Source organism: Ambystoma mexicanum, chromosome 2q (assembly GCF_040938575.1).
Source record: "Ambystoma mexicanum isolate Mex_15411 chromosome 2q, UKY_AmexF1_1, whole genome shotgun sequence".
NCBI classification, from domain to species: domain Eukaryota; kingdom Metazoa; phylum Chordata; class Amphibia; order Caudata; family Ambystomatidae; genus Ambystoma; species Ambystoma mexicanum.
In genome coordinates, this window is record NC_090924.1 from 249,399,017 (window position 1) to 249,420,694 (window position 21,678).

The window sequence follows — 21,678 nt, forward strand, 5'->3', positions numbered from 1 at the left end:
TTTGATGTTGATTGGTGCAACACAATTGATGGTATCTCCTTACTGACATCCTATAAGGAAACTGCACAATTTACAACTGAGCGGTTGCCCCGCTAACTATATATATATTGCAATTTCCCTGCAACAACTTGCAGGACATATATTTTCGATTCAAATTAAACCAAACACCTACCTATGAAAGAATTGAGAACTGGTATACTAAAATCAGATTGGATGAGAAGAGCAATTGCAGATTTTGCAAAGCAATAGATCAGAAAGAAACAACCAAACACTTGGTAATCTACTGGCTTTACTTTGAAAAGTTGCGTATACAAATCTTTGAAATAGACCAATTGGGTATGACTTTTAGCTAGGGAATGGTTTTGGATCACATGTATGTGGGGTAAATGCATAAAGATCATTCTCGTGTTGTCAAGATGGCTTTTAATTATCAATGAGGAACTGGACAAAAAGCTTGTGATCATGTTTGGTGGAAATGAAGGCTCAGTGACTAGCAAATTGTAATTTTCGTCTGAGAAATGCAAGAAAAATTTAAGAAATGATGGGTTAAATTGTTTTGAAGCTTGATGCCCTTATAAAGGGCTAGTAAGAGATCATTTTAATCTGTAACAGTGGCAGATTGTATGCAGGTTATATAAACATTGCTGTAGTTGACATATATGGATATCCGAAATGTATGTCTTGGTTTTAAAGTAGTAGTAATATAGAAATGATAATGAAGTATCTGTATATATGTTGAAATGATGGAAAAAGTACTGTAATCCCAATGTTGTAAAAGTTTGTTGGATCAAACTAAAGGCAACTGAATAGAAAATAAAAAAAGAAGGTTCAAGCTGCTGAGGCTTGGATGGGTGACCTGGCCTTCTGACTGGGAGAGCAGATTCACACTCGACAATCTGACAGGGATGGCAGATTGAATGTCCAGAAGCTTGGGGTACCACATCCTCCATGCCCAGTACAAAGCGATCAAAATCAACATGGCCCCAGACAGTCACATCCTCCTCAGAGCTGGTAGTGCGACACGGTAGGCAAAGACCTGAATGCCTGAGATGAGGCACATCATCTGCCAGCAGTGTGGTTAAAACCCTGGCCACCGAAAGGCAGAACCTTGCATTTGTATTTGGAAGAACCCATAACACATTTCAGATACTTCTTGTGCTTGAGATTGATCAGCACATGAATGTAGGGGCCCTGAAGAGTTGGTGCAGGTTGACCATCTTCAACTTGTATTTACACAGGTACATGTCTAAGAGCCTCAGATGCAGAATAGGACAGTTCCCCTGTCTTTCTTCGGAACCAGAAATTAAGGGGGAATACCAGCCCCTGCCATGTTCAGAGCGTGGGACAAGTTAGATGGCACCTTTTGCCATAAACTGCTGAAAAAGAGGGTTCAGAGGCAAAGAGGGCCTGGCAGGAAACTAGTTTGAAAGGCATTGAGCAAGGGGGAAATACTAATCCTGATTCAAGACCTGCAAGGCTGAGGTGTCAAATGTGGTACAATGCCACGCCTCGCGTACAGGGAAATTCGCCCCTTACACTGGAGCCTGGTGCTGGAAGTCACGTTCAGAGGCTTCATACAAGGGCAGAAGAGGCCACTGACAATACCACGATGACCCCTTTCAGAGCACCAAGGCCCCTTCCCTGGGGCGGGTCATCATGTTGCCTGCTTGCCAGCGGACACCTGTACTGTACTATAATGAGCATAGAAGGGAAAGGATCAAAAACCCCTCCCCCTATTCGTGGAATGCTGTTGGACCGCCAGACCCAGGGATTAAGCCGTGACCTTAGAAGTTTGGAACTTCTGAAGGAAGTCATCATCCTTGGTTACACCAAACGGGTTGTGTCAATCAAAAGGCAAGTCCAGGAGGTTAGCCTGAACATCTGGGGCAATTCCCTGAGGTCCGAATCTAGGAGTGTCTTGTGACAGTCCCAGTGGCCAGGGCACATATCACGCTGCATTAGATATCACCGTCAGGCAGGTTTTAAGCAGCCACAGAAACCACTGTGCAGAGGAAAAAAGAAAACAGAGCAGGCAAAGGGGAAACAAGGAGGCCACAGCCTGGACCGCCAAAGCCCCCAGAGGAGGCATGAGTTAAAAGGAAGAGTTCTCTGTCCACAGAAGGGACATAGGCCAGCTTCAGCCAGGTCTCCGCTGCAAGTTTAAAATGCAGTAAGGTCTCTCTATGGGCCCTCATCCAGCCCAGTGTATCAACCAACTTCGCCATTATCTTCTGGAGGAAAGCACAAGGCTTCCCTAGAGTTGGCGCCAGATGAATGGCCGGGGGTGTTGGGGGGTCGGTGTCGAGCACACTGGCCTCTTGTAAACTCTAGGCGAGGTCCAATAAATCCTTTTCTCGGGATTCGTTGTTGAACTTCAAAAGGAGGAAAGCAAATATATTTATCTTTTGCCCTAGTCATTATTCCAAATATCTTTCAAAGTACAAATATTTAAACATCAAGCCATTTTTAAACCATTCACAATCATTTAAACTAAAATCAACTTACTGTCACTTGGAAAGTCTGTAGTGGTTCTCCTTCTTGATTATACGTGTATTGACCCAGAAGTTTGCCCTCTTCTTGATACTCGTCTTCTAAACCCTATTGCCAAAATGAGAATGTTTACCTTGCAATTCTAATTTTCGAAACCATCACACGTTTTCTACACCATCTTCCAGCCCCCATCCATGACTAACAGATATTGTGGTCACATAGTTTCGACTGTGCCTGCCCACTGCGCAGAGCAATGCACAATCCATTTCACCAAAATGTTGTTACTCTAGCAAAAGTTCTTATAGATTAACTTATACAAAATGATTAGCCTTTTGCAAACGTTTCACAGCCTTAAATATCACATCCAACGCAACCACTCAAAGACCTAAAATGTCCCACATATTCAAGTTATATTAAAATAAAGGCTCTGAAACAATTGTTTAAATGAGGGGAAAGTACAGCTAACCCGGCTTACCTTTTAACACTGCTTTGAGATTCAGAGATCCTCCAGTACATTAATGCAGCACAACTTCATAAAGAAATTATGAAAAAAGCCATTTTGGCACTGTAGGCAATACCTCGGGTCATTAGTCAGAGTCAAAGGATAGATCAAGCACATGATGATCAGGGCCCACAATCCCCAATATTCCCTCTGCATTCACTTAGCAACCCAAGAGCTGGGCTGAGTGCAAAGTGTTGACTTTTTTTTTTCCACCACCACTAACCATTTGGTGTGTGATTGAGAAAGAAATGGGTAAAAAAATAGGATAACAAAATTATTTCAAATGGCCGACAAGCAAATGAAGCGCAGTGGCTAAACTGACAGTTACAGGGGGAGGTGAAACAGGGCAATAGGTAGGCCAGTGCAATGGGGCAGGTAAATAAGGGGCAATTGGAACAACGGGGGGTCCCCTTAATGGAAAGATAACCTGCGTCAGCGGGATTAGTAACAACAGGTGCTAATAAGACAAACAAAAGGAAAGTAACAACCACAACAAGCATTAAAGATAACGTTTAAGGAGTAGATTTGTTTACATCAACATTTTTCATAAAATAAATTGTAAGTTACTCACCGTAGTGACTAACATACTTGTCCCCTTTCCTCCATACTGCATGGGCGTCCCTTCCAAAGGACGGGAGACGGAACCTTTTTCACCAGAAAAAACCTTCCCCTTTAAATTTAGAGGTGCTTGGCCATGGCAGCATGCGCTGCCCTGACTCCGCCCTCCGGCGCCACACCTCAGTCCCCATAGACGCATCGACAATAGATTAATATTGCCTAATGACACCAGTTTTATTAGGGGGGGGTGGGACGTATGGAGGAAAGGGGACTAAGGATTAAGAATACGTTAGTCACTACAGTGAGTAACTTATAATTACTCTCATGTCCCGTCCCCTTTCCTCCATACTGCATGGACAACTGAATGTAGCCCCAGGGTGGAGAGGAGACCCTCTTTAAGGAAACAGGTTTCTAAAAATCGTCTGTCCGAAAACCGCGTCTGATCTAGAGCCAGCATCCAAACAGTAATGCTTGCAGAAAGCCGAAGGGTTGGCCCAGGTGGCCGCCCTGCTTATGACCTGCCAGGGGAAATGGCAGTGGGAGTCGATGGCAGTTGCCGTGGCTCTGACCGCGTGGGCATGCATGTTGGCCGGCAGTGGCTTATGCGGTCCCTCATAAGCTTCTTTGATAGCCGAGACCATCCACCGGGCTATCGAGGCCTTGGATGACCGATACCCCAGTCTTGAACCTCCGAAGGTGACAAATAGAGCGGAAGCTTTTAGTCCTGTCCAAGTAGAATTTCAGTGAACGCCCGACATCGAGGCAGTGCAGAACTCTGTGCCTCGTACTTAGGATCAGCAAAAAACATAGGCAGCACTATTTCTTTGTTTAGATGGAAAGCAGACGCAACCTTAGGCAGGAATGCTAGGCGTGTCTGCAGGACTTCTTTATCCTTGTGAAACTTAGTGTATGGCTCTGAGGCGACCAGCGCCTGGAGTTCGCAGACTCTGAGCCGAGGTGAGGCCGACTAGTAAGGCCGTCTTAATGGTGACCAGCCTGATGTCTGTGGACGCCATTGGCTCGAATGGTTTGTGCGCCAGGGCACCCAATACTACGTTGAGGTCCCATACCAGGTGTGGCCTCTTGATGGGCGGGTAGAGTCTGGCGAGTCCCGTCAAATGCTTCTTGACAAGAGAAGACCTCAGAGCTCCTGTAGACCCCAATGGCTGCCAGGTACGTGCAGCAAGTGTCAACCTGCACACCAAGTGGGCGAGGTGCACCGCAGAGGAGAGCAGGTTGTCCAAGGTACATGCCAGAGGGTCGATATTCTTCGAATTTTGCCCAGTTGCATAACCTGGTCCACTTACTGTTTTACTGAGACCTGGTAGTCTTGCTGCCTTGCGCCCTGTATGATCTCGAGATTAGCCTGGGAAAGGTTGAGGTGCCCTAGCATGACCTGCTCAGGAACCACGCTGTGAGGGCTAGTTTATGTGGTGCTGGGTGGATGACCCTGGCCCCCTGCTGCGCCAGCAGATGTGCTGGTCCCGTCGGAAGGTGAATCAGAAGACTCTCTGTGAGACTGAGCAGCTGCGAGAAACATGGCCTGGCCGGCCACCATGGAGCTATTAGAATGACACTGAGTGGGCGAGACTCCTTGATGTTGCAAATCACTCTGTATCAGCAGTGTGGGCGGGAAGGCGTATGCTGTCATGCCATTCCACTGAATCTGAAATGCGTTTCGCCCATAGAACCGGGGCCCTGTCCCTGCCAAGAGGTGAACTGTTGGCACTTGTTGTCCCAGGTGGCAAAGTGGTCCACTTGGGGGTATCCTCCTCTGCTGAAGATCTCCTGTAGCACGAGGTTGTTAGTCACTCGTAACTGTCCGCTCCCAACCTGCTAAGCCGGTCCGCTTCCAGGTTGGATTCCCCCGGCAGGTGGACTATCTTGAGGCAGATGTTTTCCAGGGCCCATTCCCACATGCTGAGTGCCAGTATGCACAGTGGAGGGGATCTGGTATCTCCTTGCTTGGTTACATAGTACATGCTGGTCGAGTTGTCTGTCTGTATGAGGACAACCCTGCCCTCGATCAGCGTAATGAAGGCTCTGAGAGGTAGATGTGGTGCACCTGCAACCTGAGGAGGGCCGCCACTTTATTCATCAGCCTGGTAAAGACCCTGGGGGCAGAGCTGAGGCTGAAAGGAAGCACCTTGTACTGAAAATGGTAGCCTATGATCCTGAATCATAGAAACAAACAATGAGGCTGCCAGATCGGGATGTGTAAGTACACGTCTTTCAGATCCAGTGAGCACATCCAGTCTCTCTTGCACAATGTCTCCGCTATTAAAGCTGGTGTAACCATCTTGAATTTTTGTAGAGGTAGGGAGAGGTTGAGGGTGGAAAGGTCCAGCAAAACTCTCAGGTCCGCCTGGTTCTTTTTCTGAATGGCGAAAAAAATCCTGGAATAAAAACCCAAGCCTCGCTGGGAGGCTGGGACTTCCTCCACCGCCTGGCTCTCGACGAGCGACCGGATCTCTGCCAAAAGAGTTGCTGTCCCAACCTGGGGGAGGGGAAAGGGGCTGGTATAGGTAGGCGGTACCCCATGGATCCTACAGAGAGGATCCAGGGGTCCGCAAAATTATGGCACCATAAATGTGCATGGAGAGGAAGCCTGCCCCCCCCCCCCCACTGGAGACACGTGGACCCGGAGGGGTGTGTCATGCCTACTTTGCCTCTGAGGGAGTTGCGCAGGAGGGGGACTGGAAAAAGCCCTTAACCCCCTTTTTGTTGTTTGCGCCGATGTTGGGACGGCGAACGGTCAGGCTGCCTGGACCTACGCTCTTGGAAGCCGCGGAACCCTCTGTATGTACTTCCCTTCTCAGAGCACTGCTGTGACTGGGTGTACGGTTTGGGCGTGGTCTTTGTAAGGATGGATAAAGACCTTGCCATTTGAGAGCCGTTTTTCTTTTTATCCAGCTTGTCCGTTGTGGAGTGGAAGAGGTCACCTCTTTCGAACGGAAGATCTAATATGCGTTCCTGGACATCCGGGTTGAATTTCGTAGCACGGAGCCAGGCCGTTCTTCTCATGTCCGTGGTAATACAGATGGCACAACCAGAGGTGTCAATGTGGGCCACGGAGGACTCCATGATGTTCTGCGCCACAATCTTGGCCTCTGCCAATCCCGCCTTGAATCGCGATTGGCTCTGCGCCGAAAGATATGGGAGGAAATCTGCAATTTCCCGCCAGAGCCTCTGGTTAATGGCTGCCAGCATGGCATCCGTGTTGGCTTGACGAAGGTGCTGGGACGCGTTGGAATACAGCTTCTTCCAGTACACCTCCAAGATCTTCTCCTTGCCTAGCAGCGCCGCAGAGGAGGAGGCTGAGGACGACTGAGGCTTGAAGTACAGTGATGCTGCAGCGATCACTGAGTGTGGCTGAGGATGGGCCGATAGCAAGCATGCATCCCCCTCCATCTGCCTGTACTTAGCCCAGCCGGTAAATAAATGCCTGGATGCCGAGTGAGGCTTTCCAACCATTCTTGGCCAAGGCAACTACGTCCTTCTGCATCGGGATCCCCGTTCCAGCAATGGGCCGTAGCGTGAGGACGTCTGCGAGGACCCCCTCTGCTGGTTGCTCGACCTTGGGTTGAGGAAGTCCCAAGTACTCTGCAAGCCCTGCAAGACGTTAGTCGAAGGCCTTGGCTGAAGACAGCCTGTCGGGGTCCTCCTCCTCATCTGTGTCCATCTGAGGGTTTGGTTGGTCATGCACCGGAGAGGGGGTGCTAGGAGCCGAGGTGCAGAGACTGGAGCTGGAGGCTGCAGCGGAGGCTGGTACGGAACTGTCTGCACAATCGGTTGAGGGGCCGGTGTGGGCTGCTGAGGCTGAACAGGGACCAGGGGCGCCTGTACTGGGGCCTGCGGCGCTGGGCCATTGGAGGGAGCAACTCCCCGATGGCGTCCCTGAGGATGACCCCCATCTGAGGAGATTTTATGAGTCCGCGGAACCTTTCAAAGAACCTTTCCTCACTGGCTGGATTGGTGGTAGGAGATATTGATGGGGTAGCGGGTGGCTGCTGGAGTCGTTGCGTGCCCTGCCCATAGGGACGCAGCAGGATCCAACCTTGCGCGAAGGAAGGGTAAGCTGTAGGCCACATATCTGGTTGACACGTGTTCCTCCGCCTGCTGCCTTCCTTGGGGCTGTGTCGGACGCGTGTCTGGCATGGTGGCCATCTTGTCGAGCTACCCTCCACGTGCCTGTGTTGTGTTGCTCGGCTCACTGGGCCCTGCCCAGGACTCTTGAGTGTGGATCATGGGGCCTACCCTGTCCCTCAGGCCGAGACCTGGTAGGCATTTCGCCCTCCGCGGATCTGCCGGTAGAACTCTGTATAGACGGCCCCTCTGACATACTGCCCGTACTAAGGCATAGCCCCTCAGGTGAAGATCCAGTAAAAAGAACCTTCCGGTCCCTCAGCACCGTCACCGGGAGGATCCACTGACCCCTCGGCCTGCCAGCCGGTAGCTGACGTAGCCTCGGTACTCGTGCTGGTACAAGTACCTGAGCAGTCCCTCCCGCGCGGGCGAGTCCGTGGGAAAGAATCTCCCTTGCAGGGTGCGCTGGAAAAGAGCGGCCTTTACTTGGGTTTGGATCAATGATAAACAAAGGCCTTTAGGTCCTTTGGAGGCGATCTCTACCTGGTTACTTTGTTCTTCAGAGACCTCAAGTAGAGTGTGTCGCACGCGGTACAAGCTTGCCAGCCGTGGTCTGGGCCAAGGCAACAAAGGCAGAGGGGTCTTTAGTCAGAAAGAGCCCAGCGCAGGATGGACACCTGCTGAACCCTGTGGAAGTCGACATGCGCCGGGAAGGAGCGTGATGCCTGAGGACCGAGTACATGAATGATAAAAAGACAAAAAAGAGAAGTAGTATCCGCACGTGGAATTACATGGCCGAAGCGAAACTTAGGAGCGCTGGTGAATTCAGCCCGTTCCGGTCGACGCGGAAAAGGGGACCGAGGTGTGGTGCCGGAGGGCAGAGTCAGGGCAACGCCTGCTCCTAGGGCCGCACCCCCATGCACCTCAAAATTTAAAGGGGAAGAAGGTTTTTTCTGGTGAAAAAAGTTCTGTTTCCCGTCCCTTCGAAGGGATGCCCATGGGATGTAAGCGTAGTATAATCTACAACAGGTTAGTCAGTGTGTAACAAGCACATTGAACCTTGTAGGATTTGCACAGTGCTGGCAAAATTGTTTAAGAAAAACCTCAAATCGGTTTTCTACAATTCAAATAGGGTCAGAAAAAAAACATCAGGTTTTATGTTCACTTGATTTTTGGGTGGTGGGGTGGTAACAGTGGATTGATTTCTGTGAGGGATACAGGTTGGGCTGTGCCAACATGAGTCATTTCTCTCAAATCTGTCCTTAGTCTTCATGGTCCTCTAGATTAGTCCCACCCTCCCCCACTTAAAATTACCCAACAACTTTAGTAACAGTCTTAAATTGTCACTGTACACATTAATTTCCAATAGCACGGTGCCTAAAAGAAGTAGTGAGATTCTGGTAGGCAGTTCTGAATAAGTCTCCTGATTTGCCTTATCGTGCGATTTATTTTTATTCCTAAAACAACCGTAATATTGCGAAACCATTTGGTAACCCTGAAAATACTATTGCATATGCTGCTTAACAATGGTTATATTTTGGGGGGATTGGTTAGATGCTTATAGAGGGCAAGCTTCATTAAAGTGCTGGAGAAGAAGGGGGATGCAGGGACTGGGATGGGGCAACAAGGATGGGGGCCATGTGATTTGGCAGTGTTACATTCGCCATTCATTGGGCAATGGGACCTTCCAGCGTATCCATCTGCTTGCATACATTAAAGGAGAACAAAATAAAGGACTTGACTTTGTTAATTTTCTTTCTGATGAATTAGCCCTTCATCCCACAGTTTGCCCATCTAGAAATACATTCCACTCTGAAGTTCGACTTTGGAAATAAGGTTTGCCACCAGGGAAGCACTGGGTTCCACTCTGCACCATTTGCGCCCATGACACCTGATGTGACATTGTGGATGGTATATGTGGAGCTGGCAGCAACCCATTGCCCACCAACTAACTCCCCCACCCCCAACCCCGAGCACTCAGCTACTGATGATTCTTAGAATTACAAGAGGTTATAAGACTCCAAATGACGGTCAGAATGGGATGAAGGACTAATTCATCAGAAAAGACCCTTACCAAAGACAAGTCTTTGTTTTTCTAATGGTTCCTTCCAGCAGACGACAAAGTTGGAGCGAGAGATTGGGCTCAGTACACCATGTAATCCAAGCAGAGTGAAAACACTCCATCTCTCCTGAAACTAGGGACGCCATCCACTAGAAGGAAAGCCTTGTACCACTCAGAAATGTAAAGGACATTGATGGTTCTGGCCACACATGCTAATCAGCCTTTCCAATGACCAAAAGATACTGTGATTTAGGTGCTTGCCAACCTATTTTGATCTATAGGCCAAGAGTAATTTTGTGCCAGAAACCATCAGGTTTTACTCTACCCTGAGGATCCAATCACAGCCCTCGATAATGTGCTCCAAGTGCAAAAAAAGTTGGCTGAGCATTTGTGCCTAATCTCTTGCAAACAATATGCCACATGCTCATTACTATGGAGGGGTCTGCAACCTTTGACTCTCCAGCTGTTTTGGACTGCAACTCCTATTAGCCGTCACCAGCACAATCAATGAGGGATCATGGCAGTTGTATTCTGAAACAGCTGGCGAGAAAAGCTGTAGACCTCTTCCTCTAGAGAATTTAAGTCATGATTGTTCACTATCTGTCAAACACATAACTGTTGGATTTAATCAGGCATAGGAAACTAACGTGCATTCAAACATCACCACATGTTTATTGACATGATGAAATAGGATACATATCATGGATACAAATTTGAGGAAACTGTTGCCACAGCCTTGAATAACTGTAAAAAGACAGTTATTTCAAGCCCTGAATGCAAGTGTGAAAAATTAAGTCAAGAGTTACCCTGCTACCAGTGCTTAGCAGCACACACATCCCTCACAAGCTGCAGCCAGGACCAGCACGGACAAAGTGCATTGCTTTTGTGCAGAACCTGGACAAGTTAGGAGAATGAGGAATCAAAACTTGCATCTGGAAACATTGGAGCACTGCACAACCACAGTGGTTGTCCTGACCACACTAACAACCCAGGCTGTAATGCTTTGTAAATATGTGCAGGGAAGTCCATGTAGCTACCAGACAGATGTCCACAATGGGGACCGCCTTCTGCAAGCAAGGCCGAAGAAGCTGTAGCCTTCTGGTAGGATTAGTGTTGAGACCCACATGCACCACCTTACCAACCACATCGTAGCACTCCAATGCAGGAGACTGTCCATCTTGACAGGTTCTGGCTAGTACTAGGTTCTGCTAGCCAGTGCCCCTCTCCCCCAACCCCCCAAAAAAACAAATCTGGCCATCCTTCCTGATGTCCAAAATAAATAGTACCTCATAAGCATTCTTTAGGTGCAGACAATGAAATCTCTACTCTGTCTTGGATGGATGATTGATGGATGAGCTGGATAGCAAACAGGAAGGAAGATCTTTCATGACAGTTGAAAAAACAGCAACCTCTAGAAAGAGGGACAGCCACTCTGTCACCTTCTTCGAAAAGACTAGGTATGGAGGCTTAATGTAAAGGGTCTAGAGCTCACCTACCCAGCTCGCAAAAGTAATGCCAACCAGCAAAATCACCTTAAGGGTGAGCAACCTCAGGTGCAGGAACACAAAACTCAAAATGGGTGTCAATGAAAAACATTAAGCCCAGATTTGAAATCATATCCAGGAGCAACAAACTGGTGTAGTGAAAACCGATTAGACAATCTCCACAAGAACTGCATAACAATGGTGATGGAACAAGAGCTCTGCCAGTTTGCCCTTTTAGAAACCAAAATAGTGGCCAGGGACATGTCAAAAGGTCCAGACTCTACATGCTGCAACAAACTGCAAACTTATTTTACCTGCAGACATAGTTGGACTTGGATGCAGGATGTCTGGGGACAGGAACGCATTCAGGGCCTTTTTAGGCAGATCTCACTCCTTGTAGCTCAACCACCAAGCAGATCTGTCTTCACAAGGATGTGGCAGGGAGGACAGATGGACATCCTAAGAAGCTCCAGGCACCACTGTCAAGGATGGCACTCTGACAAGAGTGGCACCGTGCACCCAGGTAGGTTTTGGGTGGCTGTGCTGATGTAAGTTGACAGATAAGCACACACAGCAGGAAGCTCAACAAGAAAGAATCGGTAACAGTAGCTGTGAACAAAAAGGGGCAGAGAATACAAAAGGTACAAACAAACTGGATTCCCTCTTGGGGTGTATGCAGAAAATGGGAAAGAGTGTTCCACTGACCTTTGGAAACTCCAGCCGTCTGCACAGATTGCTATTACAGGAGCCCACTCTGTATGCTCATGGCTGGGACCAACAGCTGTGGGTGTCTGTACAGAAACAGTATAACTGAAATGGAAAACCTAAGGGAGGACAAAAAGACTCAAGGAAGAGAAGGACAGGGATCAAGAACAGGGGGTTGCAAACAAGGAAGCAGGGCTGGAGTAACGGATGGCACAAGGTGCAGGCAAACTGTTGAGGACTGCAGAGGACTGTAATAGCCTGCAAGGCAGGGAGTCCAGAGGAGCAGGACAGAGAGCTGTAATAGGCTGCAGACAGAGAGCCCAGAGGAGCAGAGCAGCGAGGCAGGGAGCCCAGAGGACTAGGGCTGAAGGCAGAGGAGTGTAGCAGGCTGCAAGGAAGGGAGCCCAGAGGAGCAGGGCAGCGAGCCCGGGAGCCCAGAGGACTAGGGCTGAAGGCAGCGGAGTGTAGCAGGCTGCAAGGCAGGGAGCCCAGAGGACTAGGGCTGAAGGCAGCGGAGTGTAGCTGGCTGCAAGGCAGGGAGCCCAGAGGAGCAGGGCAGCGAGGCAGGGAGCCCAGAGAACTAGGGCTGAAGGCAGCGGAGTGTAGCAGGCTGCAAGGCAGGGAGCCCAGAGGAGCAGGGCAGCGAGGCAGGATCAGAAGCAGGATAATACGGCAACAGGGACAGCATACAAATCGAGGCACAAGGCAAAAAAGGTGCTGGGAGAACTCTTAATGCAAGAGACTGAGCTCCTGCAGGCAGCTGCTTAAATACAGCCCTGCCCTTAAGCAGGCTAATTGGCAGCACCTGGAGCAGCACACCTGAAGGTAATCTGCCTCCTCCCTCTCTGGTCCTGAGAAGGTGGAAGCAGCACTGATCGCTAGGGCTTTTAGGGATTGTGGTTCCAATACTGATGAATGGGAATAGCCAGGAATTGATAACTGTAGCAAGGTGCATTATGGTAAATGTAGTTAGCTGAATTAAATAAGAAAGTACCAAAGTCGGGCAAATGGAAATTAAGGACCAAAGTGTGAATAGGGGTTGTTCAAAGAGTATTATGAAGATAAATGAGTTCAAAATAGTCCATGATGGTTGCCAATGCGTGCGCCAGTGGCACAGGCATGACAACCACATCATCCGGCCCAGTCAAGAGAGATCAAGATCTGGGAGGACTCCAACTAGAGCAGTCTCCTAAGAACTTGTATGACAGGAATTAGAGGGAGTGTATAGGAGGTTGAAATGCCACATGGCTATCAATGACTGCCCCAAATGCACACGCAGAAGAAACTCACTGCAGCAGAACCCATGTACTTCCATTTCTCACTGGAGGTGAATAGTTCCACTTAAATCCTCTTCCACGTAGAGATGGTCTTAGCTTGAACTTTGACAGCTCCCATTATCAGCAGACCAATTGACACCTGCTAAAGTGTTTTGCAAAAACGATCTCCATCCTAGCCAGATGGGCTGTAGATCCCAGAACCAAAGTCACATTACTTTCATGGGCAGAGGCAGCGAACCCACACCACCTCTCTTGTTGAAGTAATGCATGGACCCCGTGTTGGCTGTCAGAATGTGAACAGCAGCCTTGCGTGCATGGAAGCAAAGCAACCAGTCCCAGCCTAATGTTCAGCAGTTCCAGGAAGATGATGTGCTCCTTTGCCAGAGGACCAGAGTACGCTCACTGTCGGATAATTCAGAAAGGTGTCCATGATTGTCAATTGAGGCACGTGGTGCCATAAACTCTCCCCCCTCAGTGAGATGCATCTGTGGAGGTCCTGTTACACGCTGTTCTAGACCTGTGAAAGGTTTGTTTTGTTTCCCAGAAACAGCAAAGCAGTCACTGCAATAACCTAATGTGCAAACTAGACTGACAACATGAAAATTGACGAGGCCATGAGATGCAAAAGGGTGGACTGGACTGACGAGATGCAGGGTTACAAATACACTTTTGAAGTGGGAGTAAAGAGTAGTTTCTTACCTGTAACTCAATTTCTCCAACGTTGGTATATTTCATGGATTCACATGCTGTGAATATTTCCCGTCGTCAGGCTGGGAAACCTCAGTAACTTTAACTTAGCGTTTTCCTATGGAAAACTTTGACACTTGTGTCCTACCGACATTCTTTTGGAGTGCTTTAGGCTACACCAAAGAACGTCTAATCTAAATTTCCCTGCCCCTGCGGCTTCCCTTCAGATTTTAACCTCCAAAGTAGAGGAAACCCGAACCAAGGTGTGCCTGCACGGGCGGCCGGCGGGCACATGTGAATCCATGAAAGATACAAACGCTGGCGAAATGGAGTTACAGGTAAGAAACTACTCCCTTCTCCAGCATTGGATCTTTCATGGATTCACATGCTGTGAATAGATTACATAGCAGCATGACCAATGTGTGGCGGTGTATCACAGGCAAACCAACCAACAACACCCTTTAACATGCATGAGAATAAAAAACCAGTAAGCTAAAGAGTTAAATAGAAAACCCCTGTAGCTGTGGGGCCTACCTTACTGAAACAGGCATTGGAGGACCGCCCGTCCCACCTGCACATTTTTCATATGTTGCTGCCCCAGACAGTAGTGCCTGGTGGAGATATGCGGCACTGCCCAGGAAGCCGCCTGGCAAATGTCCATAAGCGGTACACCACACCATAGCGCCGCCGATTACGCTGTGGACCGTGTAGAATGAGCATTTGGATTGCCCCTCAAAGGCTTGCCAGCTTTTGCGTGACAAAATTAACTTGTATATGAGACTTAACGGGAAAGTCCTTGTTTGGAAATAGACTGCCCCTTGTTGGAGGGACCAAATGCTACAAAGAACTGCTTCGACTTCTGGAAGTCATGGGTACGGTTCAGATAAAATATCAGCGCCCTCTTAACGTCCAGAGAATGAAGGGCCTTTACAGCTGGCGTGGACGCATTAGCAAAGGATGAGGGTAAGGCAATGGAAGCAAGTTTGTGAAACGCTGCTGACGCTTATGGGATAAAGTGCAGGTTAGTTGCCAGGAGAACCTTGTCCCTCAGAAATCTCAGATAAGGCGGGTCAATGACCAGTGCTTGCAACTCTGTCACCCGTCTGGCTGAGGTAATTGCCACCAGAAATGCAACCTACCACAAGAGGAACTTCAAAGAAGCCGGCAACATGGGTTCAAACAGAGGTTTCATCAGAGCATAGAGAACCGCATTGAGGCTCCACCCCGGTGCAAACCGCTTCTCCGGGGGAAATATCTGAAATAGTCCTTTCAGAAAATGTTTAACCAAGTGAATATTAAACAGAGGAGCAGCATGGCGCTTTCTTGTGAACCTAGAAATCGCTGCCAAATGCACCTTGATGGATAACGCCAGCCCCCCTTGCGCAAGATGTAACAAGTACAGGAGAACCTGGGCTGGAGAGACGTCCAATGGCTGTACCCCTGGCTGGCTGACACACCAGGCACAGAATCTCGCCCATTTCTGACCATACGATACAATGGTAGAAGGGGCCCTTGCTGCCTCCAAGATCCAGCGACAATCCCGGGAAATACCTAGATGACCGAATTCTGAGTGGCCAGGAGTCACGCCACAAGGCTGAGGAATGCCGTATCGTGATGCCACACTCTGCCGTCGTCCTGAGACGGGAGATCCTTCTCCGCACCTAGACGAAACGGCTCTTCCACTGCTAGGTGAAGGAGATCTGAAAACCACGTATGCCTGAGCCAGAACGGGGCTACCAAGATCACCCTGCAACGGTACTTCCGTACTCACTGGATGGTCCTCTGAGTCTGTGGAAACGCATACGCGAAAAGGCTCGGCCACGGGAACGCATCCCCTCTCGACTCCGGATGAGCCCCTCTGCTGGCAAACTCCGGACACTGCTTGTTTTCCATCGTAGCGAACAAGTCTATTGCAGGAGACCCCCACCGTCAGAAGATTCTTGCCACCTGCTGCGTCTTCAGCCGCCACTCGTGCATCTGACTGGCATCTCTGCTGAGTGCATCTGCCTGAACATTCAGGACTCCAGGTAGATGAAGCTACAATCTGGATCCCTTGAGTCAGAGACCAATGCCAGACCTCCTGAGCCTCCTTCGACAGGACCCGGGAATGCACGTCATCCTGCTCCCTCAAATAAAACATTGTGGTGGTATTGTCCGTTAACACCCTCACCACTGCTGCTCGAATGTGAGGGAGAAAACGACCTCAGAGCCCAGTGCACCGCTCCCAACTCTAGCACATTGATATGCAGCGATGTCTCCTTCTGAGACCATAGGCCACGTACCTGCGACTTGTCAAGGTGCGCCCCCGACCCCATCTGGGAAGAGTCTGCCACGATCGTGAACTGAAAATCCGGTTCCAGCAGGGGCATGCCCCGTATGAGATTGTCTGTGCAAGTCCACCACCAAGGGCTTCCACCAACCCCCCTCCCCGACAACGACCAGTTTGTCCGACCACAATCCTTAACTCTGCGACCACCTGTCCGCAAGGAATTCCTACAATGGTCTCATGAACATGCAGCAATTTGGAAAGAGTGGAATACCCAACGCCATGGCCCCCAACAGCGACATGTAACTGAACCGAGGCCACCGTACCGCGGCCACACTCGCCAGCTTTGGACCGCAACTTCACCACTCTTTCGCTGGAAGGCTTTACCAGATTGTCCTGGGTAAGAAACTGCGCCCCGAGAAATATCTACTCCCTGGACGGCGTCAAATAGGATTTTTCAAAGTAAACGGCAAATCCCAGCCGTTTTAACAGGCCCATGGTCGCCATGAGAGACTCACTTGTCTGCTCCGGCGACAGATCCCTTACCAACCAATCGTACAGGTAGGGGTACACATGATGGCCTTGCCTGCAGAGGAAGGCAGCCACTGGAGCCAGACACTTCATAAACGTCCTGGGAGCTAACTTCAGGCCAAATGGGAGGACCCGGAACTGGTAATGATCCTCTCTGACCACAAAATGCAGGAACTTGCAGTGTTTTTGCCTCCTCGGGATGTGAAAGTAGGCATCTTGCAGATCTAACAATGCCAGGAACTTGCCCGGTTACACCGAGCGGACATCCTGAAGTGTGAGCATCTTGAACTTCAGGCGTTGCAGTTTCTTGTTTAGTGCCCGAAGATCTAGAATAGGCCTCCACTTGCTATTGGGCTTTTTCACAACGAAATATCGGGAGTACACCCCCTGGCCTTGCTCCGCGACCAGAACTGGTTCCATCACCCCTTTCGCCAGCATGAGTACCACCTCCTGCCGTAAGACTGGAAGATGCAGTTGCGCCACATACACCAGTCGAATAGGGACCGGAGGATGCCGAAACTCCAATGAGTGGCCGAGATGTACTGTATCCAGCACCCAGCGATCTGACATTCTAAGTTGCCACTCGTCGACATGGTTCGCCACCCTGCCCCCCCCCCCCAGCAGATTGTCCATATGGCAATCATTGTTGACACTGACTGCCTCCCTTTAGCAGCTGAGGCTTGTGAACCTTTATTGCGCTGAGCTTGAAAGTCTCTGCTCTTCTGAGCAGACTGGACCGAGCACCTTTAGCCTTGCGACGAGTAGCCGGAGTGCCCGGGACTTCGATCTCTGCAGGAGGCAAACCGGGCATTACCAGAGGCTCCACGAATAGCACAAAAGGAGCAAAAAAGGGCAGCCACTCTGTAGGGAACCTAAAGACTTTGCCCTCTCAGTATCCTCTTTCACCCCCTTCAGGGCCTCATCTATCTTCTCCCTGAACAAGTGTTAACCCTCACAGGGCATATCGATGACCTCATACTGGCCTTCTGTGCAAAAATCCATACACTTCAGCCAGGCCTGCCGTCAGAGCACCACACCATTATTGATTTGCTTAAACCCAGACTCTGCCAGGTCCACTACAATATTGATGCTTGGTTGGAGGCCTCCTCCCCCTCTCGAACCAACTGCATTTGCTCCTTGTGGTGTTGCTCCGGGAGGTGATCGAGAATCGGGGCCAGCCTGTGCCACATCTCCCCATCATACCTGGCCATAATGGCCAAGGAATTTGCCACTTTTACTGTAGTAGTCCCTACCGTCAGGACCTTCTTCCCAAACGCGTCCCGTTTCCTGGCCTCACTGTCCGGGGGCGTGACACATTTCTGTTGGCTTCTGGCCTTATGGCTAGCCGCCGCCGAAACCACCGATCAGTCGCGGGCTGCGACACAAGACATCTGGTGGACTCAGGAGCCTTGAACTTCTTTTCTAGACGTCCCTTCACTGCCGGCTCAGAAAACGGGTGGTGCATTGTACGCAAGCCCTCCTGCCACACATGGTCGAGAATCAGAACCGAGAAGACCGCTTTCCCATATGGTCGAAGAGAAAGCAGTCCTTACGCGCTTCCTCAGGAGCCAGACCAAACTCCTGACACGCCTTTGCCATCATGGCGTGGAACACTCCAATATCATCTGGCGGAGATGGTTATGCCAGGCTACTAGGCTGTTTCACATCAGGATCCGTATACCAGGCATCGTCCCTCGTTGAGACGAAGACACCGTAGACAAGGTATCACGCAGAGCACTCTCCGGATCCGATTCAGGCAATTTCAGGATGACTTCGTGGACCATTCAACCCCACCGGCAACGGCAATGGCAACCGCACCGAAGGTTACTTCCTATGGGCCTCACCAGGCATACTTCCAATCACCAGAACCGACGGACTCTGTGGCAGCCTTCCATCCTGTTGTCCCAAAAATGACTGGAGCGTGTTGAACACATGCAAGGATAGCAGGGATTGGGGATTTGCCAACGCGTAAAAGGGGCGGCGCAGCCCACACCCCACTCGACGTCCGTGCACTCTGCAGACCCAAAGCCGACGGATCGGAAAACAGTTCCTGTTCCTCCTCCATCCCTGAGGAAACGTAATACACAGCCGGTTCCTGTTGCAGAATGTCCACAGGAAGCATGGGCTCAAAGCCGGCAGACTGTCATCGTCCACTCGTCGGCAACAAGCCTTCCGAATCCATCTGCGTCGACAACAACAGCGGACCACTGTCAATCACAGTCGTGGTCCGAGCCGACGACACCATCGTCAACGACGGAAAAGCAGAATGTACCGCCACCCTCGATGAGAGACCATCTGTCGACACTCTCGTCGTCGGGACCGTGGCCTCCACGGTCTTAGCCTTCACCGGTGACCCAGACTTTCTGAAAGAAGAACTGGAATGGTGCTTCGAAGAATCCCAGGTGGACGAGGACCTATGATGATCTTTAGACAAGTGCTTTGAGGAAGACTCCTTTGGCTTTGCCTGTCCTTTGACCGACAACATTGACTTCTCGGGCCTTCCACCAGACCCCTTGGACACGTCAGGCCGATCTGACTTGGACAGCGAGGAGCCACTTGCCCCCTTCGAATGATGCGACCTGGACGTAAAAGACTTGCTACCTAGGCAACTCCGTCCCCTTCGAAGACCTTCTTTAGGTCGCAGGTAGCACAAGGCCTAAACCGAGATTTTTTCGGGGCCACAGATGACATAATGGCTGGATACAAAAACGCACGTGCAAAACACGAAGAGAAACACAAGGTGATCCCAACAGTATGGAGACGGTTGAAATCTGAAGGGAAGCCGCGGGGGGCGGGCTCTTTATATCCGACTTCCTATTGGTGTAGCCTAAAGCACCCAAAAATAATGTCAAAAGGACACTGTGTCAAGGTTTTCCATAGAAAAACACTAAGTTAAAGTTACCGAGGTTTCCCAGCCGGACAACAGGAAATATTCACAGCATGTGAATCCATGAAAGATCCAATGCTGGAGAATTTTACTTCCCATTTTTTGAAGTTGGGGCAGAATGATATTTTTGGGAATATCTGTTTGTAAAACATACATCACTGTACATAGTAAGCCATACAAACAGAACTTAATTTTAACCTCAAATTTCCTCCTAGATCAGGTAGTAATAATGTTGGACCTTCCTGTGGGACTGCTTTGCTGGTTTGGCTCCATCTGAACATTGTTGTGGAACTATTTAAGTATATGCACGGGAGTCGGTTTCTATATGGCCACTGTTTCCAACAGTTTGAGTATTTTTTACTTTTTTCTGTTAGAATGATTTCCCTGTTTTTTAGAGTGGAAAAGTGCCTGGTATGCTGCTTATCTGTAGTGCTGAGAAGCTATGCATGAGTTGAAAGAGTTTCACCACATAGTCCCACCGAGGAATAGCCCTGCACAAGGGTGTGTCCAGAGCTTGGCCCAATGAACTGGAGCCACTGATGGGGTGTGACTGAGGAGATCTTGAAGTTGAGGGAGGTGGCAAGGGGACCCTTAATGAGCAGCAGATAACGTTTTACAGCAAAGCAGACACCAACTGTGGGGAGAAATTTTGAATGAGACAATTTTCCAAGTAGGGAAAAGGTGTGAATCAGATCCTATTGGAGATGTGAGACTACCACAGCGAGTTGCTTGGTGAAAATCCTTGGTGCGAGAAAAGTCAGAAGTGCAGCTCTGCAAACCTGTAATGGGTGTTCCCAACTAATATCCTCAGATACTTCCTGTTCTTTGGATTAGTTGCAAGTATGAAAGTTCAGAAACACCAGTCGGTTCAAACACCTGAACAATCTGGGGCAGGGTGACCATCTTTAATTTGTTGCTACACAGGTGCAAAACCAGAACACTGAAATCCATGATGGCAAGTAGGCCGCCATCCTTTTTTTGCTACTAACCAGTTCTCCTTACCGAGTCAGTCACAAGCTCTATCGCGGTCTTCAACAGGAGTTTGGTTTCTACAACTGGACAGCATGATTATAATCACCTCCAGTCAATCTCGATTCCCCTTGGGGCTGTGGATCTTTGATGTTGGCACCATATTTGGGGCAAATTTTACTTCACAGCGAAAATACCTGGTTATAGTTACCATCCGGTTTTCACCCTTCTCACACGTCAAGCACCAAAGCAAAGTAGCATTAGAACTTATAAGTGAAAATTGTGGAGGTTAATGGTATAGTCTACAAAAAAAGTAGAACATTAACTTACACTGTTTTTTTCTGCCTCACTGCACTCCAATTTTAGTCTTCATTATACCAACGTGAAGGAGATTGAAGGTGGACTAGAATTTGGATAAGGTAAGGGAGGAAAACACAGTAGTGCAATTCTCTGAATATAAATATGGCTGTGCTAAACGCTATAAATTGGTGGTAGAACACAGCACAGCAATGGGCTTTAATGAACAGCGTCCAAAAGGTTAACCATGTGAACATCTCAATATAGATGGACCACAATAACACGAACTCCCAAAGACAGTTCAAGGTTTTATATTTATATGATACAAACTGGGTCCAAGGGCTGTCCCGAGGCCGTCCCGATCTCCCTCGTTTATAGATAGCAAGTCCCTCTTTGACCGAGGTGTCCCTACTCCCCAAGTAAGTATCTATTGATTATTACCCCCTACTGTCTAAGTTCTGTCTATCTAGCAGTGATGGCCAAAGGCAAATACATCATCTACTTTACTCCCTCTGAGACTTCCTTAGCGCGACCTACACTACTGGCAAGTTAATAATAAGGTTTGTGGGGGTGCCTTCTAGTCATTCAAGCCCATCTTCCATCCACACCCTGATGTTCCTCTCCCTGTAGCTGCTGTTCCTTCGTCCCCCTACTCTCCTAAATCTTCCTCCTCCATCCATCCAATGTTTCTCTCACTTACCTCAACCCCCAGATCTTACTTCCTCTTCTGACAACTCCCCCTCTTTGCACTACTATTCTCCCACACCATGGCCTCTCCATGCAACGGCTGCTACTCAAGTTTCTCCACACCTCAACTACTCTCCCCTTTTTCAACACCCACTATGCCCCCCTCTCCAACATCCCACTAGTCTCTTCT

At 49.2% G+C, this 21,678-nt stretch overlaps 1 protein-coding gene across 10 annotated transcripts in view; it reads right to left on the reverse strand.

The window, feature by feature from the left end:
- Positions 1 to 21,678, reverse strand: part of SUN1 (Sad1 and UNC84 domain containing 1) — a 1,235,850-nt gene that overhangs the window by 155,809 nt on the left and 1,058,363 nt on the right. For all 10 annotated transcript variants that reach the window (XM_069647232.1, XM_069647226.1, XM_069647231.1 and 7 more), the window contains one exon: positions 2,506 to 2,598. In XM_069647232.1, the coding sequence (XP_069503333.1) occupies positions 2,506 to 2,598 (93 nt within the window). The remainder of the gene's footprint in view (positions 1 to 2,505; positions 2,599 to 21,678) is intronic.